General features: G+C 35.4%; 1 protein-coding gene across 1 annotated transcript; it reads left to right on the top strand.

Annotated features, from left to right (window-relative positions):
• Window positions 1–9,941: 9,941 nt before the first annotated feature.
• Window positions 9,942–17,250, top strand: INSL5 (insulin like 5). The gene is made up of 2 exons (XM_075999219.1): window positions 9,942–13,907; window positions 16,693–17,250. Exons 1-2 carry the CDS (start codon window positions 13,733–13,735, stop codon window positions 16,926–16,928), a joined length of 411 nt encoding a protein of 136 aa, XP_075855334.1. The 5' UTR covers window positions 9,942–13,732; the 3' UTR covers window positions 16,929–17,250.
• The last annotated feature ends 10,062 nt before the right edge of the window (window positions 17,251–27,312 follow it).

Here is a 27,312-nt window from a genome sequence, read left to right as displayed (position 1 = left end):
CTTAAGATTTTAGCCAAAGAATGAGATCTGAAACTTTGGACATTTAAGGGGATTTTCTTAAATACATTAGCTACCTAGCTGAGCCCTGTTTTACAGTTGATTTGTCAATATACTCCAAATGGAATTGTCTCATAGCCCATGTCTCCTAAAGCCTAGTTACATATTATCTAAGTCCTCCGTCTTCTCACGGAAGTCTGCAACCCTGCCCATGTTGCTGCATCACTTGTTTGACTTCATTTATTTACCATGTCATTAAATTCTAAATTATAATAGTTTTCCTATTGCATGCAACTGCTACCCATATAGATTTTTAAATGACATCTGATTAGAGTCTGTATATATTTCAGGGCTTTAACTTACTGGTAATTGTGTGAAAAAAACATGCTAATGAGAAAATAGGTTTATAGCAGCTTTGTTTCTATAATATATTGATAAATTGAAAACAACCTAAATGATCAACAGTAGAGGACTGGATCAGTAAAATGTGGCATTTTCATATGTGTAACTATATGCAGATATTTAAATGATATATATCTTAAGGTATTTATGTAACAAATTTTGAATAAGTCTAAAAAATATAGTGTTAAATGAGAAAAGCAAATTTCAGGAAGGTAAGTAAAATATGCTGCAATTTATGTAAATGTTATTTAACCACAAAAATAAAAACAGTATTCTTTTTTATTTTTAATTATTATGGGTACATAATCACTGTAAATCTTTGTAGGCTACATGTGATGTTTTGATATAGTTATACAACAATGTGGATTAATCAAATCAGGGTAATTAAGAGATCCATCACCTCAGGAGTTTGTCATTTCTTTGTGTTATTCTTAGTGGACATATATTTAGTAAAAGTATAAAACATAGACTGGAATATGGAAGAAAAATGCTTCATTTTTGTGTTTGGATTTGAACTGGTTAGAACCATCTTTTATTAATAATTAAGCAGTATGCTCTACAAGCAGAAAGCTGAGCTTAAAGAGTCTGAACATTTTTGGCAGACTTGCATGTGTGTGTATGTGTTAGTGATTCCGAGCCTGGTGAGCAAAGTTTTCTTTTAACAAATCTATTCCATACTTTAGTAAATGAAGACAATTTCCTGATACAAATATGTTTTTCATGATTTTGATCACTATATTTGAAAGGTTTAAGGTTATATTTTTGGGAGATTAAATTTAAAAATCCCATTAATCAGGTTTGTTGTTACTTACAAACAAATACATGCTAAATGAATTGATATACCTATGGTCATAATAGTAATTTGAAGTCTCAAAGTAACTAATGTCAAAAACATTATTTCCTATCAAAGTATCTTATCAAGTAACATTATGACCTATAATTTTTAAAATTTTAACCAAGACTGAATCAAAGTTTTGGAAGGCTTGTGATTTCATTCTATAGGGAAGATGTACACCAAATTTATGATAAAAGCTGCCTCTGGGAAGTGAAGAATAAGGGAAGAACAGGATTAGGAAGGTATACAAAGGGAACTTTTATTAGTAAAGTTTTATTTCTTTTATTAAAAAATATACAAAGCAAAGATGACATTTGTTGTTTTGGGTGGTGTGTGTTTTGCAAACAAAGCCAAAGTACCAGGCATGCTAAAGCAGTATTCATTGAGGAAAAACCCATGAAGATCAATAGCACTTTTAAGACCACATCTCTCCCTCCCTTCTGTATTGCCACAAAGTCACCCTCTGTGACTGCATAGCAGAAGAACTTTGATTCTTGGCCTGGTTTTAAGGGACACAATTTCTGAAACTCTGGCCCCTCCCTGAAGAGATCAAGGACCAGAATACTATTGTGATGGAATATGGCAGAAAGTTGGCTCCAGTCCTATCCTACCAGCTCAGGGTTCATGATCAGGAATAACACCAGCCTGGGTATAAACAGAAGACTGGGATCCAAAACTTGCAGCTATAACTTTGTTATGTAGATAACTGTTGACTGGATTTACCACCACATTAGCATTCATGACTAGGGCAACATCAACTCTACTTCTGGCATCATGAGGGTTGGTTGCTAAGGGTCTAAGTCTCACATTGAACAGAATTATGGTTTAGTACTTGGCAAAAGTGAATTTCAATGGAAAATTGCAGGAAAAGCAGCTCCTTTTCTGGAAGCAGACTGTAGAGAATCATCACTTTTATATACTATTATATTTTTACTATTATGATTCAGTATACAAATGTTTGCCATATTTTTTTCTGTGCTTTTGATGTTTATCTTTTTTGAAAATTAAAGGAAAAATAAAAATATAACTGAAATGTTCAAAATAGGGTTTCGGAAACATAAATCTGTAACATGTAAATATATAAGAAATGCTGACAGACACTGAAAGTAGAAAAAATAGAACATTTATTCTTTCATTTATTCAACAAATACTAAACTATGTGACAGGGTCTATTATAGGCACTAAGGATAACATTGAACACATTATAATAGTGATCTATTATATTTGTCCAAATGAGAGACTGAAATAGAAAGAGATGGGTTTGAGAAACACATTAAGATTAGGATTGACACGATTTGGCAACTAATTTGATGTTTCAGGGCTTGAACAATGGGGAAGTACCAAAGATAGTATCATATCGGCCAAAAGACAGGAACTGACTTATATTATCTAAAGTGTTTATAACTCTTTAAGGTTTACAAAGTACTTTCAGGTAAATTAGCTCATTCAACTCTCATAACAACCTTTAGAAGTAAATGTTAATATTTTCATTATACATTTGAAGAAAGTAAGGCTCCCAGAGTTCAGTGATTTTCTCAAGATTACATTAACTATGTGACAGAGAAAACTCTTTTGCTTTCAGTTCCTATCTTTTCACTATATTCTCTCTTTCTTGAAAATTCACCTCTCATCTATGATTTTTATCCCTTATACTTGATTATTTTACTCCTTTTAATGCAAATGTCAGTATCATTTAATAAAAATAACAAGACCCACGTGGAAATTGAGAAGTTCTACTCTCTAAATCAAGCATTAACAGATCAGGAAAGAGCTTAAAATGTCATTAAGTTTAATAGGTATTTACAAATGAGAAAACTCAGGTGTAAGCATTAAGGTTAAATAGGCGCTGCCAAAATTGTCCCCTTACTGAATCCTTATGAGATTATTTATCAAACTTCATTAAAAGAGTCTTTCATAGGAAAGAGTAGGTTTATACCTACTGTTAAAGTTAACTGTTACTATTTAAACTTACTTTTGTTTGTTTCCTTTTTACAATCTTATTGGATACCCTTTATATGTCTATCACTAACTTATAAATTTTAAATGATGTTTTAAAGACTCCTTTACCTTTTAATTTTTATTTTATTGCATTATAATTTTGTGGCTTTTTTTCTTTTTTAGGGAGATGTAATAGATTCTTTGCTTGGATCCAAGTCAAACCAACCAGGATAATTCATCTTTGCTAATGTCATTTTTGTTGTTGTTTAAAGAAAAAGGAACAGTGTTTAATATCCAATAGTTTGTATTGTATTCTGTATACCAGATTTTGATTTTAGAAAATTATATCCACTTAAATTTGATATAAATTTAGTAAACTTTATTTTAGAGATATTTCATTAATTTGTGATCTAAGCTAAGAGTTATTCTAATTAAGAGTGAGTTTTGTTATAATTTTCTTAATTTTTCTAAAGATATTCCTACTACTTGGTCATATTTCAAATACATATAAGTATATGTATGTATGTATAAAATGTCCAGATAGGCTAGAAAATTATTATTCCTTTTGAAGCAAAACTTAGATATTATTAGAATTACTTAAACTGAAATCTTCATAAGAAAATTCCATTGACTTTTAAACTTCTGCTTTCCAAGCTATTTTCCAGGGTTTATAATTATGTAGTTGTTAGTATGATGAGAACTGTGGATTCTCATATCCAACTTTGAATCAGAATTGTATTCTCCTAGATCTGAGAGCTGAAGCTATAGCACTTCCTTAGATTACTTGACAAGCAAAAGACATGACAGCAAATACCAGAATTGCACTGTTTAGCCAGCGGGCATCACATTCCCAATTTAGTGAGAAAAATTAATCTAGGACACATCTGCATGCACAGAATCTGCTCTAGATTTTAAGCACAGACTTAAATGGACCCAGACAGAAAAAAGATTTGTAGGCCACACCAGGCTGTTATTTTGTGAAGGGTTCTAGAGTAAATTTGTGGAAATGAAGATGGGGATAGAGGACAGTGACTCCTCCAAATATAGATTGCTAGCAGGTTATTTTATGCACTTTGTTTTAACAAGTCCTGGGGTTGTTAACTGAGGCTGTAGGATATTATGGCCTATTCTATAAAGCATTCTGAGTAGAGAGGAAAGGATAGGAAATGCACTAAACTCACTGGGAAAATACATGTATATTAAAAGCCAAGAATGGAATCAGTGCAATAATGGAAACTAACTTTTACAAATATCTATTGCTTTATATCTCCATTTCTTTGGAGCCACCCTTTAAGGAAAAGCAACGCAATTTTTAGGTGGATTTTGAGCTTAGGTCAGGTTATAAGGATTATAAATTTTCTACTGGTATAAGTCATTGCGATTATCTTTGTCTTTCTGAAAGATTGGACTTTCCATAACATTTTGTTTAAGAAAATAAAAACTTGATTTGATTGAAAAAAGTGTGTTCCTATTATTATTATTATTTGTAGAGACATGGTCTTGCAATGTTGCTCACTTGGTCTTGAACTCTTGGTCTCCCACTTTGGCCTTCCAAAGTACCTGATTTACAGGCATGAACCACCATGCCCATTTTTGATCTTTAAAATATTTTCACATATTTGATCTTTAAAATTTTTTCACATATTTTGATCTTTCAAATTTTTTCACATATTTTCCTTTAAAATTTTTTCACATAGGTTTATCAAACCTACATGAAAAATAATGCTATTCTTGGATCTTGGGCACCTGATCCTAAAGCACTAAATCTATTTCATTCTGCTCTTCTCATCCATGCTCTTGCAGTCTTAAGTGATTCTCCCATACTTTAACATCAGATTTTTACTCTAAGATTTCTTACCTGGGAACTTCAGAAGGAATTATTTTGCTTGATTTGTAGACTGGCTTTCAGTCTTTATTAGTAAACTCTATTTACCACAAGTTTTAAAGAATTGAGTAACAATTCTGTTCAGCCATTAGCCATCTCATGTTATCCTTAAACACACACATATACACCCCCGTGTGCAAGCGAGGGACCTAAGGAGGAAGTAGTGATTCTACTAACTTTAGGCTCCTATTTTGTGCTAGGCATTCATTACTTCATTTGGTAATTTTCTACTAGGTATCTCTCATATAGAACTTACATAATTGTTGCCTGAGAGTAAATTGTTAGCTGCTCTTCCAGCTGAGGTAGGAAAGGAAGATTGTATTCACTACTGTATAATTGTGTATCATATTTAGTGTGTTAACTTGGTTCACCTCTATGTAGTTCCATACAATTATAAGTGAAAAAGTAGAACACTTAGTATTTGCTACTTTGTCTCAACTGGAGTCTCTTTAAAAGAAAATATTGAATTTTACTGTCAATATATTTAGTTATCAACATATTAGTAATATTGCCCATTAAAGTTCTTTACAGCTTGCAAAACACTTTCATGTCTATTATGCTTGTGTATCCTCATAGCAATCCAATGGGCTCAGTAGTTGTAATATTATCATAATTTCCATTTTCCAGATGATACAATTAAGGCTTGAAGAGGTGATATAACAAGCCAAAGACCATATAGCTGATAAGTGGTCAAGCTTGAACTCAAGCCTAAAGCTTTAAACTGTTCTTATATATTTCCCAGTATTGTGTAGTAAATGGTTAATGCCCTATATAGTTTGCTGAGGTCTCATACACCAAAATGTGAGCATGCATATTTTTCCATAATTAAGGTTTTATCCATAAATGAGAATGCTCATAAACTTGGTTTTTCTCAGTGTTGTTCTGTATTCCTTCTGTTGGGAACACCCTCCTCCCACTCCTCACTCTTCTTCAACATGTCAACTCTTTACTCACCTTTCAAACTTCAGTTCATATCTCACCTTCTCAGAAGAGCCCTTTCTGAGCTCCCTCCTGTAAGTCTTACCACCTAACCACACTAAATTTGGTTTTTTTGTTAAACGTTCTCAAGCCACCATGGATTTCCCTCATAGCACTATTTCAGAAAAGGAAACACCAACTCTTTGATGACAGAAGGGCCTTGGCACAAAGTAAGAAGCTGTAGTAACATCAGAGAAGGGGAAGGAAACCAAGCCCAAGTTGAACATTAACTTGTTTTATATGTTGTTTGTTTCTGCCAGCTGGGTGGAATAGAGATGTGGAGTCAGAAATTAAACTGAGTCATGGAAAATGTATTTCTTGGATAGCTGAGTTTCTAAACTAAGATTCATACCTAAAGTGCTAGATGTTTATTTGTGTGATCATTTGTTTAGTTCACCTCTCCTAGACTTTACGCTCCTTGAAGGTAGGGACAATGTGTTTTGCTCACCACACCATTTCCAGCAACTAAAACAGTACCTCCAGAGAGCAGTAGTACAACAAACACTCGTTTTATAAATGAATAATCAAATTAATGGGAAAATGACTTTATACTTGTCTCCTATCATAACATGATCTAATATTGATATTTTAAATGTAATTTCCTTTAATTAAGATAAGAATATCTTAATATCACAAAGGGTAAAATATTTTAACTATAGAAAACATATATTAATAGAACATAAACTCATTCTGGAAAGTTGATAAACATAGTCATAGCTTTCTTTGTTCTGTAAGAATATAAAGTCAATTTTTCCCATCAAGACAAATCTCAAGACTCAAAACTAATCTACGATCCCTTTCTTTTGGTGAGTATTGCTGTTACTTTGTGAGACTGGGTTTCTACCAGCTATTTGCGGAACAATTTATATTCAATGTAAAGCACCTAGCATAATGCCTGGAACACAATAGTCAGTCAAAAATGGCAGCTCTCCATGGTTACAGTTTACCACGATAAAAGGAAAAATGGAAAAAAAAATGGTAACTTTCATTTTGACTATCCCAGAGCCATATCCCTATGTTCTGGTCTGAGAACCTCCTTGCCCTTTGTGGTTGATTGGGTCCTTGCCAGGCCCACTCCTTCTACAGACTGTGCTAGTGACTTCATTTATACAATATTTAAGCTTTGTGTCTTGTTTGTTCAGGATTTTGTAGAATGTTCAAATTCATCCTCAAATCCATACAACATTTACTAGGCTATTAACCTTCATTTTCTTAGGTTAACATACCATTTGGTGATAAAACTAAAAGGCTTACAGTTTACATGAAACTAATTCCTGGGTTAAATAGAAAGCACAACATGTCCATTAAGTTGAAACATATAAAACATTGTTATGAATCTTATACAAATGAGCACTGCTTTTTTTAAATGGATGAGACATTTATGTAGCATCCAGAGCAACTCATGAAAAATGTACTGTCACCACCACTGTATTTTCTTTGAATAAGTCAACTATTAAAAGACATGGCGCCATGATACCTGGAACAAAGGATCCCAGGTGTTTTTATGGGTCCTACATCAGAATTTGCTGATAATAATTTTATTGAATTTTCCAAATTATGGCACACATTTTATTTATTTATTGAGTCTTTATTTCTAAAAACCCAGGGACAATAAAGACATAAGAAGAAAATAGCTGCTTTAAACATCAATTACTGTTTTCTAAGATATATTTTCAAAACATTTCACTTGCTCATTTAATTTTATTTTGAGTATTTGTTTTGCATTTTTTCCCAGCTTTTTTGAGGTATAATTGACGAATAAAATTATATATATTCAAGATGTATAACATGATAGCTTGATATATAGATATACACATTATGAAATGATTACCACAATCAAATTAATTAACACATCCATCATCACACTTAGTTACCATTGTGTGTGTGTGTGTGTGTGTGTGTGTAAGGACACTTAAGATCTACTCTTAGTAAATTTCAGGTAAACAACACAGTATTATTACCTACAGTCACCATGCCGTACATAAAAGATCCCTAGAACCTATTCATCATAACTAAAAGTTTTTGCCCTTTGACCAACATTTCTCCCACCCACCCCCTAGCTTCTGGCAACCACTGTTCTAGTCTGTTTCTGTGAGTTTGCTTTTTTGTAAGATTCCACATACAGGTGAGATCATACAGTATTTGTCTCTCTGTGTCTGACTTATTTCACTTAGCATAGTGTCCTCCAGATTCATTCATGTTGTCACAAATGGCAGAATTTCCTTCTTTGTAAAGGAGGCAAGGAGTTTGAGACCAGCCTGGGTAACATACCAAGACCCTGTGTCTATAAAAATATAAAAAATTAGCTGAGTGTAGTGGTACATGCCTATCATCCTAGCTACTTGGAAGGCTGACGCAGGAGAATTGCTTAAGCCCAGGAGTCCGAGGCTGTAGTGACCTATGATCACACCATTGCACTCCAGCCTAGGTGACAGACTGAGATCCTGTCTCAAAAAAAAAAAAAAAAATATCACTATAATGAGTGGTAAGAAAGTTTAATCCATTAAAATTATGCAAAACGTTATCTAGATAATGGTTATTTCACTACCCATTCTACAGATACATGAAGAGTAGAAGCGAATCAGATTTAAATAGTGGAGGAAACGGTATGTGTAAAGGCCTGAAGAGAGAGAGAATATGGAATTTCAAAATCTGTAAGGTGTTTGGTATACCTGAACCATTTAGAGTTTTGAGGGTATCTAAAATAGCTGAACCTGAAAAGGTAGAAAGAGGTGAGATTATGAAATGTCTTGTAGATCATGTTAAAGAAATTTAGACTTTTTCTTGAGAGAAATGGGAAACTATTGGACAGTTTTAAAGGTGGATAACAATCACATATTTTAGAAGGATCATTCTGGCAGCAGTGTGGAAAATGGATTGATGGCAAGGCCAATTGAGGGGCCATGGTAGTAAGGCAAGTGAAAGTTGAAGTCCTGGTGGAGGGGATAGAGAGCAGTAGGTGGATTACAGAGGAATTTAGATGAGACTTGGTGATTTAATGGATGTTTGTGTATGGAGATGGTTTAGTCGATGGAGAGTGAGAGAATGAGGAATTGTGCTTGACTCCCAGGAATAGGCAGATGGATAGCTGTGCCATGATGAAAACTCCATCTAGAAGCGTTAAGAATGAGTATTAGCCAAAGATGAGCAGGTACTAACTTTGTGTTAGAAACTAATAAAAAATAAATTAGTGTTTGCTAATGAATGTACATATAGTGATCTCATAATCATCATTACCATAAAATAATTACATGTGATATGCTTTGTAATTTATCAAAGCTATAATTAACATTACCTTAATTGATCCTGTGATATTTTTCAATGTAACAAATTAGAAAATCAAATTGCAGTTTAAATACTTTCTTAAGGTCTCTAATTCTAGACACCAGAGTAGCAATACTAAAACTCAAGCATCTTAATACCAAGGCTACTAGGCACTATGTGTTGGAATTATCACCATTATAATTATAATCAGTGGCCAATTTATTGAAAATTCCCCTTGTGCTAGAGACTCTGATGAGCACTCTTGCCATAATTTAATCCTTATAGTTATTCTAATGAAGTCAGTATCTTATCTCTATTTTACAAATGAAGAAACTTAGATTGAGAGATATAAAATATGTTCTAAGGTCTCAAACACATTAATTAAATGGCAGAATTGAGATCTGATCACCCAAATCTGATGACATACATAGTACATATAATTCAAGCCAACCTGCTCCCAACACCATCTATTAGGCATACTGTGGCCATAGTTCCTCAATAAATGGCATAATATATAAGTGAAAGATATATTTACTGAATCTACTCTCTGGATGTTAATTTGGATTTTTGGTTCCCATTAATTGTGACCTTTATATAATCAATCATGTTGAACATGTGATCATTAATTCCAATTTTAAGGCTAAATAATTGAATTTGCTTTGCTTTGATCTGTAAACTTGGATCATTATAAACATTGTCTATATCTGTAAGATGTAAATAACTTTAAGATAATTATACTGGTCAAGATAAACCATGTTATGCTGTCATAACCAACAATCCCTAAATCTCAGTGGCTTTAAATGACAAAGGTTCCTTTTCACATTCATATTACATGTTCATTACAGGTCAGTAGGCAGCTCTGCACCATTGAGTGTTCTGACTCAATGACCAGGTTTCAATTCAGAAATGTTGTTAGCCACCAAGGCAGCGGAGAGGAAGAATAAAGAATCATGCATCAATCCTTAAATTTCAGGTAGAAATGACATATTTCACTTCCATTCACATTTTATTTGCTAAAATATGTCACATGACCATGCCCAATTTTAAAGAGCAGGAAAATATAATCTTAACCATGTGCCTGGACAGAAGAGAACTAGAAATATGTCTACTCTAGAAACTCATGGCAATTCCAGCTGTTAGGCAATTTCATAGTGAAAGAATTTCCAGGATCAAATAAGTTAGGGAAACATTGAATTAAACAAAGTTAGAGAAATTTTCTAACTATAAGACTTCTCTGAGCCCTTTCTATATTAACATGCATTATTAATCTCAAAGAGACTATTAACATAGGGTCCTTTCCTTATTTTCATTTTCCAAGACCATCTGCAAAGACTCATATCTTGAAGAAATAGTACCCTAAGGCTCTACTTTATTAGAGCTTTTTATGGAAAGATGATAGGAAGAAAAAAGGAAAGGAAAGAATGAAGAAAGGAAGGAAAGAAAAAGACTCCAGAAGTACAAATTTATTGCTAGTTTTGAAATTGAGAGTTGTACAGAAAAACCATCCACCGTAGCTAATCTCAACCAAAAAATAACATTTTCTATTCCCTTGCTCATGACATTGTTAATTTATTGAGTATTTATTAAGCATCATATACTATGATAGGTGCTATACTTATGTTAATTCATTCCATCTTCATAATAACATTATAAAACACAGATTATTATCTCTTCACAGATGGACAATCTAAAACTCAGAGAAAACAATCATATATTGTATCTCCCCAAATTCATATGGTGAAATCCTAACTCCCAAGGTGATGAAATTAGGTGGTGGGATTTGGGGAAGGTGAATACTTCATGAGAGCAGAACCCTCATAAATGGGACCAGTGCCCTTATAAGAGACCCCAGAGAGTCTTGCCCCTTCTACCATGTGAGGACACAGTGAGAAGTTCACAGTTTGCAACTCTGAAGAGGGTTCTCACCAGAAACTTCCCATGCTGGCACCTTCATCTTGGACTTGCCAGAATTCGGGATGGTGAGAAATGTCTTGTTATAAGCTACTCAGTCTCTTGTATTTTGTTATAGCAGCCCAAATGGACTAAGACACATATCAAAAGCCACACAGACACTGAGTTACAAATGACATGAATAAGAAATGTCACCTTCCAAACAAAAAGGATGAAGTGCTCCAGTGACAGGTGCAAGCAGCAAGCTAGCTGGTCCGAAGATGAAAGATTTGTTTTCATTTTGATTGTGCTCTCTGGTTGGACCTTGAGGTATGCTGAAAGAGTGATGTTTGGGGACCTGAATGGAGAGCCTTAAATGCCAGATCATCTGGATTGTCTTCTGTAGGCAATGGCAAGCCACTGAAGGTTTCTGAGGTGGGAGTAACATAATCAGACAATTGAAGCAAGACTTAGAATTCCAAGTTCAGAAGAGCTCTTGAGCAATTCAATTCAACCCTCTCAATTTATAAATGCAGAAAATAAAGCTCCCAATTCCAAAGCTCCACATCTAGGCCTTTCATCATTGTCATTAGCTTTTTCATTTGGGTAACTTACCTAGCTGATTAGCTTGCCTCCATTTGGTCATAGGGTGAGCTCAAGTCTTGCATCTGCATCCCAAATTAAGATTAACCCTGATGAGGTATTAAGAGCTGGCAGAAGAGGGGATTATTTTGAGCCTAGGGAAATCAAGTGGTGGTGATAGCAGGATTCATACCACAGTCCATCTGACATCTAGGGTAGGGATTGTCCCTTTGCTGCATATTTTTCTCTTGAGTTGTGCAGAAGCTCAGTCCATAGCCACTGACCATATCTTTTCTGCAGTGCTGTGTTAAAACTGGCATTTGTCAAGATAGGCTATATAAGTCTCCAAAGAAGGGAAGAAATTTGACAATACATGGCTGAATAGTTGCTGATGCTGTGGATGTGCTAGGCATGGTGATGCAGATGTCCCTCTGCAGTTGATCAAAGACTGATTTTGACCCATCAAAAGATGGAGTAGTTGTTTCTGGTGACAAAACCATTCCTGATTCTTTGGTCCCTTTCTTAGCAAATGGCCCCCCCCCACACACACACACCTTCTTGTTGTGCAAGCCAGAAATCTAGGTACCATTTTTGATGGCTGTCTGTTGCCCCTGATACTCAATCAATACCAAACCATCCTATCTTTTGAATACACATTTGCCCTATCCTTCCTCTCTGCCATGGCCTCAAGTTTAGGCAACTATCATATCTCATCAAAATTACTGCAACAGCCTTTCTCTGTTTCTCCTGCCTCAAGTCTTGCCTCCCTTAATCCATTCTTCATATTACAGCCAGAGTGATGGAGAAAAGATTCTTTTAAACAATTTTTTGTCATTTTTCAGAGTCAGAGAATATATTATTTTGTTTTCCAGCTTCCCTATAGAAGAACAGTCATTTCGCAATCAAGAAATCAATAGTCAAGAAGTATTGGTGATGTGATCTTTGCCACAGATGGTAGTGATTTTTTTCCAACCAGGGATCACAAAGATTCCACATAATTTAAACAATTATTTGTTCAACTTGCTAAAAACTGAGTCAACAGCTCTTTAAGATCTCAAACTCCAGCATTCTCAGTTTAGGTAAGAGCTTTTTAAGAACTAGTGTTTTTGGAGGTTTTCCTAAAAGAGAAATTTCTTTATTTAGTTATTTGAGATTATGGATTCAGCTTACTAGTATCATAGAAATATGTGTTGAGAAAGGTATACCCAAGTTATAGGTGAAGAATGACCAGGAAGATTCCAGTTTAGAGATGTTCAGAATTCTGAAGAGAAGTTATCTTTCTAGTCTATGCTGATGGTGAGGGATGAAGTGACCAACAAATATTGACTGTTTTTTGCATCAAACTGCAAATACATTATCTCATTAGCTCTATGACATAGTTATGATCATTAGCACAATTTTACAAAGAAGGATGCTTAAGTAGTTTGCTTCAGATCCTAGATCAGGTAAGTGGGGAGCCAGGATTCAAACCCAGGACTCAAGAACCTGCATTCTTAGGGGTTATTTCTCATGGCTTTGACATAGATGTTTGCTTTTAATACTCACAAAACCCTTCTGCAATGAGTTTTCCCATTCTAGAGATATGGTTATGGAGATTTGAAGAGTTTAAAACTTGCCCTATGTCACTCAGTAAGTGGCAAGGCTGAAATTGAAACTTATCCGTGGCTACTTCCATGACTTTTCCATGATGCCTTCCAAGAGAGCATCTGTTCCTCTCACAGATGCAGCTAATGGTAAGTGATGCTGCTCAGGAGTGACGGAATAACTGACAATAATCATAAAACCATATTCCAAAACTTTACCATGCAAACTATGTGCTTAGCAAATATCGTTAAAAGGAGGTTCTGACCAATAAAATGTCAGGAAAGTTAGTATAAATTGGCCGAGAGAGTGAAGTTAACTCCAAAACTTGATTTGGCAATATTCACCTTAGCAGATTTTCTCATTCAATCCTCAGCAAGATGAAGGGCTTCCTTTTCACTCTGTTTCTACTGTCTGTCCTATCTGCCATGGTCGAAACGAGGAGCAAGGGGTCTGTGCGGCTCTGCGGGCCAGACTACGTAAGAACGGTCGTGTACATCTGCGCTAGCTCCAGGTGGAGAAGGCACCTGGAGGGGATCCCTCAAGTTCAGCAAGGTAATGTTAACGCCTTTATTTTTCTTTCACATGTTTCTTTTATTTTTTTTTTCAAGCTGTTTTTTTTAAAAACAATTATTTTAGTAACTTACTCTAAGAGCCATTTCTATGTCATTTTGGGAGATTAATTAACAAAATAGACTGAATTTAGCTTGGGAAAGAGGTGAGCATGCTACCTACTCTTCAAAAAATAAGTACTTCTTTCTTTAGTCTCCTGCTGGAAATGATTTGATTGCATAACTGCTCCAGTGCGCTCGGCACCTAAGGCAGGTACTGTGGAGGCGAGGAGAAGAATGTGATGTCAAGGGGCATGTTGGAGTAGCAAGATTTTTACACACAGATGATTATAGAATATGATAAATTGGAAATCAGGCAGGTGTTAGATAAGGATGCAAGGGAAGGGTCTGGCTTTTATTGAGCACTTATTAAGTGCCAGAAGTTTCATGTGCCACATTTCATTGAGGTCTCCGATAAGGCTCCGGGGAAGTAAGCAAAATTACCACCGAAGGAGAAAACTGTTCACCCAGCTGGCAAGCAGCATGGCTAGGAAGCAAATCAGGTCTCTCGGGCTTCAAGAGCCAAGGTCTTTCTTATTCTCTACTGAGTCTTAGGTGGGAAAGAAGGCGATGGGCTGTTGTCATAAATGACAGCATTATGGAGGCGGTGGTAACTGACGGAGGCCCTGAAGGACATGCAGGATTTGGGGAATTATGAGGGATGGGGATGAAACAGAGTGGGAATTCTAGCAGTAGGAATTGTCTGATTCAAATTTTGAAGGTGGAAATAAACTGAATGTGTTTCAGAAATAGTGAAGTGACTGACTTCTCTGCATTTTTTAATTTTCTGATTCAAATAGCTCAGAAGTTTTACTGGAATTCTTCCTGCTAATCTTATATTATTATTTAAAATACTCTTTTTTATTATTTTGTTTTATTTTTTAAATGACAAAAATTGTATATATAGTTATTGTATACAATATATTATTTTGAACTATGTATACATTGTGGAATAGTTAAATCAAGTTAACTAACATAGGCATTACCTCACATACTTATCATTATTTTTATAATGAGAACACTTAAAATCCACTCTTTTAGCAATTTTCAAGAATACATGCATTGTTAGTAACTACAGTCACCATGTTGTACAATAAATAAATCTCTTGAGCTTATTCCTCCTGTCTTACTGAAATTTTGTACCCTTGACCACGCTTGACCTCCCCAACCACCCTGCCCCCAGCCCCCAGCCCCTGGTGACCTCACTCTCCTCTCTACTTTTTTTAATTTGACTTTTTTAGATTCCATATATAAGTGAGATTATGTGATATTCGTCTTTCTGTGCCTTGCTTAAGATTCTGTTTTAATAATTGGTTATATTGCCCATGTTTTATAATAAAAAGTTAAAAAATAAAAATGTGATTGTATAAGTATTGCAACCACAAATGTTGTTAAAGTTTCAATTTAATTTAAAATGACATTTAACATTTTGGAAAATGACTCACAGTGTTCATACTGGGGTGGGCTAATGTCCTGAAAAATCATGAATTTACTATTAACACTTTAATGTTCAAGCTCATATTACTAGTTGTTAACAAAAATAATAAGGGTTTTTTAATCTTAAGAGCTTTAAGAGTAATTTACCAGGATTTACATCAAACTCTGGAATAGCAAACTAAAATGCACTAGAAAAAAATGCATTTGGAATATCTCTGAAACACATGGGACAGTGGAATGGATGTCTGTATAAAGGCTATCTCCTTTTGATACCAAAGAAATCATAACACTGTTTATTACATCTTTCCAGGTTTTCAGAGTATTTTCCCATACATTATTTATCTGATCACTTACTAGTTTTTTTTTTTGTTTGTTTGTTTTTTGAGACAGAGTCTCGGTTTGTTGCCCAGGCTAGAGTGAGTGCCGTGGCGTCAGCCTCGCTCACAGCAACCTCAAACTCCTGGGCTCGAGCGATCCTTCTGCCTCAGCCTCCCGAGTAGCTGGGACTACAGGCATGCGCCACCATGCCCGGCTAATTTTTTATATATATCAGTTGGCCAATTAATTTCTTTCTATTTATAGTAGAGACGGGGTCTCGCTCTTGCTCAGGCTGGTTTTGAACTCCTGACCTTGAGCAATCCAGCCGCCTCGGCCTCCCAAGAGCTAGGATTACAGGCGTGAGCCACCGCGCCCGGCCTGATCACTTACTAGTTTTACCAACCAGCATTCATTCACCTAATTTTTCTTGGTGCTTGCTAGTGTGCTAAGGCATTGAGAAGTAAGTTGGAACCAAATTGAAGGAAAGAAGCTTATATGTGAACTTTGGGGGCAACACTAAGATAAAAACTGTGGGGCTCATTTTTGATTTTCAGACATACAGGTTTAAATCTCTACTTCCTTGCTGATCAGCTTTGCAGGGCATACACAGGGTTGGTTTTTGTGTGTGTGCTTCTTGTTTATAGCACATAACTAATAACTTTGGAAGTTGCTGGTCATGGAGCAGAGGAAGCCAGTAAGAGAAATCAAGTCCTGATTTGGCTCTCGCTAGCAGAGTGACACTGGCTCACTCAAGCTCTGCACTAAAGTTTCCTCCTCTGTAATATGTGGAGAGTGGAGATATTTGAGCTCTCCCCAAAATGTCTAATTTCTCTGCAACCAGACCAACATTTATAAAAAAATTACATGTAGGATTCAATTTCATTTTAGAAATCCAATTCATTTTCCTGAGTGTAGAATGCTGCCATCTTTGTAGGAGCTCTCTAAGGATGTATTATTTTTTCTCTTCCGTACAGCTGAGAGAGGAAACGTCTTCCAGCTCCCAAATAAACATGAGGTTTCCGAGGAAAACACAGCACGAAACCATCCGTGGGTGGATGCCTCAGGGGAGGACCGTCTTCAGGGTGGACAGATCCCCACTGAAGGGCTTTGGGAGTCAAAGATCCGAAAGTCAGTGATGTCAAGACAAGATTTACAGACTCTGTGCTGCACTGAAGGCTGTTCCATGACTGATCTGAGTGCTCTTTGTTAAGGCAAGAGCAAATAGCCAATGGGCGGCAGAGCTTTTGCACATGTTTAATCACAGTGCTTACTGCCTGGTATAACACTTGTATTGTGTTATTAAAAGGATGGCTTTTGGGTAGGCAATCCTTCTTTTCTAAAAGGTGTGGATGAATGGTTAAAACCATTCAAAATAGACAGTGAAGTCTATTTTTTCCCTTTGCCAAGGTGAATGCTCTGTTCTTTTCAAATTTTAACTAATTCTTTGAAATTTCAAATGCTGTGCAAAATTGCAATAAAAACACTATAAATCAAGCTGTGATATTTTTTTTTTCTTTTAAAAAAATTATAAATAAGTTTTAACAGTAAACAGAAAATGCTGGTGGAGGAAAACCTAAAAAATATGCATTAACAGGAAATAGAAATCAGCTGTTATCTCATCATCCAGAAATGACCATTCTCAACTAATAATACTGTGTATTATTACTGAAAATGTAAACATTGATTCATGGTCAAATATAAGAATCTAAACAAAGTGCTTTTCTCAGAGGAACTTAGAGTGCTCAATAAATGTTTCCTAATATCATGCAGCCCTTCAACATTCCATTTAAGAATGGCTTGGGGGCATATATGTTTCAATCAGGTCCATAAACGGCTGGGAGTATGTTTACCCAGGGTATGTGTAAGTAATAAGCTTCTTCCTGTAATCTGGGCCACCTTGGTTTTGCCTCTTCATTGCTTTCTATTATCATTCTGTGGAAGATGAGAAACAAAGATCCAGATAGCCAAGTCATTGTGATGCAACTGGATTTCTTCCCAGATAAAAAGACAAAAGACACAGTAAGGGTATCATAAAACTGTTTTCATTTCTAACTCTGACAGCCAACTCCCCCAGTGGGTTGTGACAATAGTTAGAATCTCTTTTCATCCAAGTGCTGCTCTTATTAATAACTATAGTCTGTATTTAAAATCCATCTATTATATATTGGGCACTTAAATTTTGTCAAGGCATTGTGCATGGCATTTAGACATTCTCCTTCACACATGTGTTGCACAAAACCTATGAGAGTGGAAAGGTACTTTATCGCCATTTTGCAGATTAGGAAACCAAGGCTTAGTAGAATTAAGTAAATGTGTCCTAAGTCACACAGCTAAGTGGATGGTGTTACTGAATCCAAATTTAGGCTGTTTAGTATGAATCAAGGCAGTCCCACCAAACTGTACTGGTAGTCAAAGTATTCTTTACTTCCAGGTACTCCCAGTTAAAAAAAAAAATGTCTTCACTGAAGAATGTCCTTGATGAAGCAGTAAAATTCATTTTATTTAGTCTCCATCCTTGAGTACACGTCTTACCAATATTCTGGGGATGTAATGGGAAGACTGCATGAAGCCTTTGCATCCTATTGAAGCATGAGGAGAAGCACTTGTGTGATTAAATTGTGAGCTTAAAACTAGTTGCTTATTCCATGAAGACTGAAAAACTGTAGTTATTCAGATTTTTGATATTTGAAATTAAATGAAATAAGATTTGAAAATGAGGTAAAATTGTCACTTCCAGGAAAACAACTCACAGCATTTATTGCTGATGATAAAATATAACCTTTCAAGCAATTTTGGGAAACTTTTATCCCCTATTATGAGCATCAGTGAAGATATTAATGAATTTGATTTTTTTATATTATTCAAGGAACTGTATCAACTTTTGGAAGATCTGCATAACTCAGTAAACCAATGTTTTACAAATGATCAATGATTTATATTACAAAATTATGAATGGGTGAAAAAAATCCACTCAAATCACAAAATAAAAACTTTAACAATACAAAATGTTCATTGATATGGTTTCATATTCTATATTGCAACTAACCTTTAATAAAGAACCACTTGTCTAGTTTTGAGATAGTACCAAAAAAAAAAAAAGAATATCAAAACTATCTGAAAATATTATTAAAATAATCTTTCCATTATCCAAACTATGTTTAAGTAATAAACTTCCAACTAAATCTCCATATGATTTCCAACTAAATATCTGTATGATGCTGGATCTAAATGTCAACTAATATAACACACAGCAACATATTGAATGCTGAAGCCAGTATAAGAATCAAACTATATTTTATTAAGCCAGCCATTGGAGAGTTATAAAAATATAAAACAGTACCACTCTTCTTACCAAATGTTTTTTTGTTTTGTGAAAATATAGAGTTTTCATAAATTATTTGTGTTAACATGTGGTAGGTGTATTATTTTTAAATGAGTTAATAAGTTTAAATTTCTCAGTTTTAAATTCCAGTGCAAAAAATATTAGTAGATTTAACACATATAAACAAAAGCTCTTCAAAGTTCTTAATAATTTTTAAGAGTGCAGTCATTATTATTCACTATATACTTCTTTATATTTATTAGTTATTATAAATATATGATTTAAGTACATAGCAAAACAAGGAAGAAAAGTGGGGCCCAATCTCTTTACTTAAATCCTATAGCTAACTTTTTGGGGAAAAAAAAGATAATTTATAAGGTTAAGAAATGCAAATAGTCCAGAGAAATGTGTAAAATAAAACAAAAGTCTCACCCTCCTTTGTTTGGTTATAAATAACATAACCTTTATTAAGAGTTTCTTATAATTTCTGTCTGACATAAAAATCATGTTTATACTGAATTTATGTAGGATAGCTGCAAGTACAGCTACATGAGCTTGATATATATATATATATATATATATATATATTTATCATCTATCATATCTAATATCCCGCTATTTCTATTTCTCTATAGCATAGACTTTTAACTGTCCCCTAAACATTTCTTCTCCTTTTCCTCTTGGGCACACAGCTATACATTTCTCAGCCTACTTTGTGGTTGTGTGTGCTCATGTGATCGAGTTCCAGTCAATTAAATATGAGTAGTAGTAATATGTGCCACTTCCAAGATTAGTCCATAAAATGTCCCACCCTTTCCCTTAACTTAGCTAGCATAACCTTTGAGCTGTTTTATGTTTTAGTCTATTTTTAAAGCAGCTAACCTACTCTGATACAAAATCTACTGAATCTGTTATCTTATTTTACACAAAAAGGAATTATACATACTGTCTTACTTCTTTTTGTTTTAAGATATCTTAATATATTTTAATAACATCTCAGTTTGTGTATTTTATTTCTTTTTCTTTTATTAGAAACAGTTCTTGTTCTGTCACCCAGGCTAGTATGTAGTGGTGCAATCATACTTCATTGTAACCTTGAACTCCTGGGCTCAAGTGATCCTCCTCCCTCAGCCTCATGAGTAGTTGGGACACCTGCCTAGGCGTGGGCCACTCTACCCAGCTAATTTTTTTTTTTTTTTTTTTTATAGAGACAAGGTCTCATTATGTTGTCCAGGCTGGTCTTGAACTCCTGGCCTCAAGCAGGACATCCTCCCTCCTCGGCCTAACAAAGTGCTGGGATTGCAGCATGAGTCACCATACCTAGCCTATGTATTTTAAATTTAAATACATATAAATAGATTATCATGTTTTATTTGTTTGTTTGTTTTATTTCAGGATATTATAGTAGTACAAACACTTTGGTTACATGTTATGACTTTGCTTCACCCAAGCCATGATTTGAGGCATGCCCTTTCCCCTCTACAACACTCACCACGTCCATTTGTTGTGAGTTTACCCACCGCCCAACCCCCAATCCCAAATGAATATTACTACTGGGTGAGCACCTTAGTGTTGATCACTTAGTGCCAATTTTATGGCAAGTATATGTGGTGCCTAATTCTTCCATTCTTGTGATACCTCACTTCGGAGGATGGTCTCAAGCTCTATCCAGGAAAATATAAGAGGTGCTAGATCAACATCGTTTTTTGTAATTGAGTAATATTCCATTGTATACATATACCATATTTTATTAATCCAATCATGGATTGACTTAGGCACTTGGTTGTTTCCACATCCTTGCAATAGTGAATTGTGCTGCCATCAACATTCGACTGCAGATGTCTTTATTATGGAATGTCTTTTGTTGCTCTGGGTAGATGCCTAATAGCACTATTGCTAGATCAAATGGCATTTATATTTTTAGCTCTTTAAGGTATCTCCAAATTCTTTCCCTCAGAGGTTGTACTAATTTGCAGTCCCACCAGCAATGTAAGAGTACCATCTTAAAAGTTTTTTTTTTTTTTTATTTTTTTTTTATTTTTTTTTTATTTATTTATTTATTTTTTTTGAGACAGAGTCTCGCTTTGTTGCCCAGGCTAGAGTGAGTGCCGTGGCGTCAGCCTAGCTCACAGCAACCTCAAACTCCTAGGCTCCAGTGATCCTTCTGCCTCAGCCTCCCGGGTAGCTGGGACTACAGGCATGCACCACCATGCCCGGCTAATTTTTTTATATATATATATCAGTTGGCCAATTAATTTCTTTCTATTTATAGTAGAGACGGGGTCTCGCTCTTGCTCAGGCTGGTAAAAGTTTGATTAATTCACATTTCTACTAGAAATACATGAAAGTGTCTATTTCTCTATATCTTCATCTGTGCATGATGTTACTCTTGCAAAAATTTATAATTCCTATAGGTGAAATATTACATATTTTTGTTTTGATTTGCATTAGCTTCACTATGGAGTGATCATCTTTTATATTTATTGGCCACTTGTATTTCCTCCTCTGTAAATTAGACTGTCCATATCCTCTGTCCATTTTTCTATTTAATTATAATAATTTTATCAATTTTCCAAGCCTTTTTATATTAAGAATAGTAACTTTTTTGACTGTCATCTAAGTAAAATATTCCCCCTCCCCCAGTTTTTTATGTCTTGACTTCATTCAGGATGCTTTTTGACTTACAATGTCTGTCTTTTTTATGGTTTCTGGATTTCCCTGTTTGCTTAGGAAGATCTCCATTACTGCAAAGTTGTATAAGAATTCTCCTAAGTTTTATTCTAATAATTTTACTGTTTATCCTTTGCATTTAAATCTAATCCATCTTGTGGAGAAAACAGAACACTCTTATACACTGTTGGTGAGAATATAAATTAGTATAGCCACTTCAAAAAACAGTATGGAGATTTCTCAAAAAAACTAAAAATAGAACCACCATATGATCCAGCAATCTTATTACTGCTTATTTATCCAGAAAAAGACAAATCAATATATCAAAGAGATACCTGCACTCCTATGTTTATTGCAGCACTATTCACAATAGCAAAGATACAGATTCAGCCTAAGTCTATCAACAGACAAATGAATAAAGAAAATGTGAGGCTGGGCACCGTGGCTCACACCTGTAATCCTAGCACTCTGGGAGGCCGAGGTGGAAGGATCACTTGAGCTCAGGTGTTCAAGACCAGCCTGAGCAAGAGTAAGACCCCCATCTCTACTGAAAATATAAAAATAGACCAGGTGTCATGGTATGCGCCTGTAGTTCCAGCTACTTGGGAGGCTGAGGCAGGAGGATCGCTTGAGCCCAGGAGTTTGAGGTTGCTGTGAGATAGATAGACTGACATCTATCTAGTTAATGTGGAGAATTGTAGTTTTTCTTATGTTGAAATTTCTCTGTATTCTCAGAATAAATCTATTTGATCATGGTGTAACATTCTTTTAATACTTAAAGGCCTGCATTTGTTAATATTTTATTTAGAATTTTTGAATATGTGTTCATATATAAAATTGATCCCTACATGTTTTGGCAATAAAAATTATTCCAGCTTTATAAAATGAAGGCATTATTGGTTCATTAACGATTTAGAAGAAACAAGCTGTAATGGTAACTTTAAAAAATTCACCGGAATTAATACATATATAACCAAGTGCTTGACTTTCTTTCTTTTTTTTTTTTTTTGCACTTTTTAAAATTTCAGCATATTACAGGGGGTACAAATGCTTAGCTTACATATATTGCCTTTGCCCCACCCAAGTCAGGACTTTTTTTTTTTTTTTTTTTTGCCAGGGTCTCATTCTGTTGCCTGAGCTAGAGTGCAGTGGCATCATCATAGCTCACTGCAATCACGAAATGCTGAGCTCAAGCAATCCTCCTGCCTCAGCCTCCTGAGTAGCTGGGACTATGGGTGTCCACCACCACACCTGGCTAATTTTTCTGTATTTTGTAGAGACAAGATCTGACTATGTTGCCCAGGTTGGTCTTGAACTCCTGGCTTCCAGTAATCTTGCCACTTCAGCCTCCCAAAGTACTGGGATTACAGGCTAGTGCATGACTTTTAAAAGGATTTTTACTTACTCGTACAAAAATGAATTGCTGTAATATTCCCAGTTATTAATAATGTATTCTCTTTTTTTTCTATATCATTGCATTTTATTTGCTAACATTTTGCTTAGTATTTTTGCATATTATTTTCATAAACAACATTTGGCTTTACTGTCATATTTAAGTGATTTTAATATCAGGGTTAAGCTAGCCCCATAAAATGAGTTAGAAAATGTTCCTTCTTCCTCTAATCTCTGAATGTTTAAGATTGGTATTACTTCTTTAATGAATGGGCCCTTAAATGGCTTTTACTTGTGCCTGTGAACTGGTATGCAAGAAATTTAACTACTCTTTAAAAAAATTCTTATAGCTATCCTGCCAAAGTAAAGTTCTTGTTATAAAATATATTGCCTTACAGGAAAACATAAAGATAGTGTATTTTTATAATTAACAACATACAGTTTATTTTTCTTTAGTTTCAAAATGAGATGAGTCTCTAAGCTTGATATTTCTTATATGAATTTTAAAACATATTTCCCAGCACCCCCTAAACAAATCAAGCTGGGTATTCTGTCCTTCTGATGGATGATTCATCTTCATCGTAGTCATCTTTCCTTTTTTGATCACAAATGTAAAATGAAGCACAGTGCTTCCCATACTGGTTATACTGGTTCCTTGCCTAGCTAGGTAGGGAAATAGCCTGGTGGGTAGGTGGAAAACCACAAGTTTCAAGTTATATCCTGCATTAAAATAAAAAAAAAAAAATTGTGTACTGGAGTTAAATTGGCCAGGAAAGAAATTGAGAAGAGATTATGTGGAGACTTCAATCAGATATGTAACATATATAAGTCTCAATAAACCCTCTAAGTAGTACATGTTCATACATACAAAGAAGAGAACATATAAATTCAAATGGGTATTAAGATTGGAAAAACTAAGTTTCATTAAGCAAAAGCATTACAAGGAACCAAGAAAGTACTAAAGTGGGAGCTAAGACCTCTCAATGGAGTAAATATAAAAACTGGTAGAGATTAGCAAATAGTGCCTAAATTTAGTGGTGAATAGTATTGTATAGTAAATGTGGACTTGAGAAATTATTTGTTATTCAAAGAATGCAGTAGTAGATGATTAAAGGTTGAAAAAGAAAAAAATCCTAGTACTCTAGGGTATTACATTATGGTGGTGAGCAGAAATTGCAAAAACATTTGCTCAATTTTTCAGGAAAGGTTCTACAGGAAAAAATTGGAAGCTGAGAGTAAGCATCTACCAGGGTCAGATATTTTATACACAATTTCCCTTTCAGTCTTCGTGACAAGAACATAAGCAGTAATCATAACTGTTGATATAATCATTTTTTACCTTTGGGGAAACTGAGGCTCAAAACACTAGGCACCTTGCCAAAGTCATGCAGCTAGTAAGAGTCAGAAGCTAAAGGAGATGCTTGTCAAGCCTCTGCTTTAAAAACAAACCAAAAAAAAAGGAAAAAAACCAAACAAGCACAAACACGAACAAACTCAAACCACCTATAATGCATTGCTGTTCAAAAGAAATGAGTTTGGAAGAAGACTGAGGTGGAATGCAGCTGGAGAAATAAATGTTTTGCAGATTTGGCCTGGGGGACCACTTTTACTGTTTGTAAAAGTAACACATTGGTGGGGATGAGAACCAGATTGCAGAAGGGGAAAGCAGGAGAACAAGAGAGTAGCAGGGAAAATCAGAGGTACAGGGTGTAGACCACTCCCTTATAAGAATTTTGGGAGCAAAAAGGCATAGTAGATTATCAATAACTATTTAATGTTGTGTTTTCTTCATGTAATTTTGGGTACTATCTAGAAAGACAGGTCAAATGATGGTCCCAACAAAGAAAGTACTTATTCTCTAAGAGGGCTAGATTTAAAAGCTTTAATTTCTCAACAGTTGTTTTTTAAATGACTCCCATACACTGGATAATTCCCAAGAGTTTTAAAAAATAAATGAGCTGACCTAGCACTTAATTTCCCAACATATAATCTGTTGGACTCTGTTGTAAGAACTTACTATTCTGTGTTTTCTTTAATGCAGTTCTGTTAGCAATGACAGCAGACAACAGGATCAGCGCCTTCAAGACATTAATGTAATTTTGAGAGAAACTTTTACACTTTTACACTTCTTACGATGTCTGACCACAGAAACTGACCATATAGGAATCTTTTTTTTAAATAATCAAATAAGGAGGACATGATTTAATTTTGGTTTGGGGTAAAAAAAATTCCCTATTGATTTTGGGGGGTGGTTTCTGGTTGATGTTCCCAGAGGTAACTGAATTTTCAGTAATTTGCTATTAGTACTGACTACATTTGCTGAAGATTCTGCTAATGAATATTTTATAAAGCAGGAGGAAGATGTTAGGTCTCGGTCTGGATGACTGCCAAGTCTAAATCTCTCACCTTAGTGTTGTAGTGTTGTAGCTCACCTCCAGTTCCACTCTCTCAGCTGCCTGAGGCCATTTCCATCTCAATGTCATTAACTTACATTCAACAAGTGCAAATCAAACTTAATATTTTACTCCTCAAACTCTTCCTGCTGACTTCCTTATTTTTTGCGAACAGGACCATTGATCTAGTGATTCATACTCAAACTTTCAACTGCAATCCCAGAAGCTACTATATATTGAGGGCTTCCTATCAGGGATTATGTTATTAAGAGTTTAGCACACATATGTATTAATATTTAATGATTCCTCACCAAAATCCTGTAAGGTAGATTTCAGCATTCTCATTAATTCTCAATGGGAAAGCTGCAGCTTGGTAAGATTAATAACTTATTTAATGTCCTTTAACTAGTTCCTGGAATAGCAGGACTCAGACCTAAGTCTGCAAACATCTAGAATGTGAAACTTTCAACTGCTTTGTTACACTGCCTTAGCATCACTTCTGACTCTCTTTCTTTTTTGCCTAACCATGTAGACCTTGTTCCTATAATGTCCATACAACCGTCCTACCCTTTCCATTTTCAGTGGCATTGTCTAGTTCAGCCTTAGGCAAGCCTCTCACCTCGCCTAAGTGGTCTTCCTGCTCTTTTCCAATATATTTGGAAAGTCACTTCATTTACACTATTAGCCTAATGAAAAACTTTCCTTGAACACCCATTGTCTGAGTGTCATTTGTCTTACCCAGACATTCATCATGTTTCCTTCCAATCTTAGTTCTAACCACTTGTCTTCATGAACACCGTGTTTTATCCAATCTAAACTTCTTCCTGTGACTCCTCTGTTGAAATTCTATTTATCTCCTTCATAGTCTGAATTCAATTGCTGCTTCCCTTTATGAAGCCTACCACGATCCCCTTACTAAGATAAAGATATTCTGGACTTCTTTTATGATAACACATTCTAGCCTGCACTGTGGTCACCTGTGTACTTCTCTCACCATCCCCACAGGATCCCAGCTCCTTGAGGGTTGAGCTGTGTATTGCTGTTATCTGTGCAGCTAAGAGTTACGCAGCACAGTGCAGTGCTCATGATTCTTGCTTTAAAAGTAAAAATGGGCTGGGCACGGTGGCTCACGCCTGTAATCCTAGCTCTCTGGGAGGCCGAGGCAGGCGGATTGCTCCAGGTCAGGAGTTCGAAACCAGCCTGAGGAAGAGTGAGACCCCCATCTCTACTATAAATAGAAAGAAATTAATTGGCCAACTAATATATATAGAAAAAATTAGCCGGGCATGGTGGCGCACGCCTGTAGTCCCAGCTACTCGGGAGACTGAGGCAGCAGGATCGCTTGAGCCCAGGAGTTTGAGGTTGCTGTGAGCTAGGCTGATGCCACGGCACTCACTCTAGCCTGGGCAACAAAGCGAGACTCTGTCTCAAAAAAAAAAAAAAAAAAAAAAAGTAAAAATGAATTAATTTCTTTTGTTAGATGCAGTCCATGTATTCAATATGTTTTCCATCTAGTAAGGAAAACAACACTAACATTCAAAAATTAGCTGGAGAACGATCAGGAGCTCAGCTATGAGAGTGATAAGAGAAGACAGCACACAGATAAGAAGCAATGGATGGAGGATTGAGATAAAAGGTGAGAGCTGAGTCTGACACTGTAAAGTGGAGAAAATTGCATAAGTGAAAGTGGTGGGAGGTGTTCTGAGGTAGGAAAAGCTGGGGGAAGGCTCTGAGGTAGGCACGGTCATGGGCAGTCTGGGAAGAAGAATGGCTCTAGGAACACCTATGGAGAGGAAAAATACCAGGGAAGTTCAGGG

The sequence above is a fragment of the Microcebus murinus genome, chromosome 2, assembly GCF_040939455.1.
Source record: "Microcebus murinus isolate Inina chromosome 2, M.murinus_Inina_mat1.0, whole genome shotgun sequence".
Lineage (NCBI taxonomy): Eukaryota > Metazoa > Chordata > Mammalia > Primates > Cheirogaleidae > Microcebus > Microcebus murinus.
The sequence above is the reverse complement of the archived record's forward strand: the minus strand, read 5'-3'. Positions and strand labels throughout refer to the sequence as shown.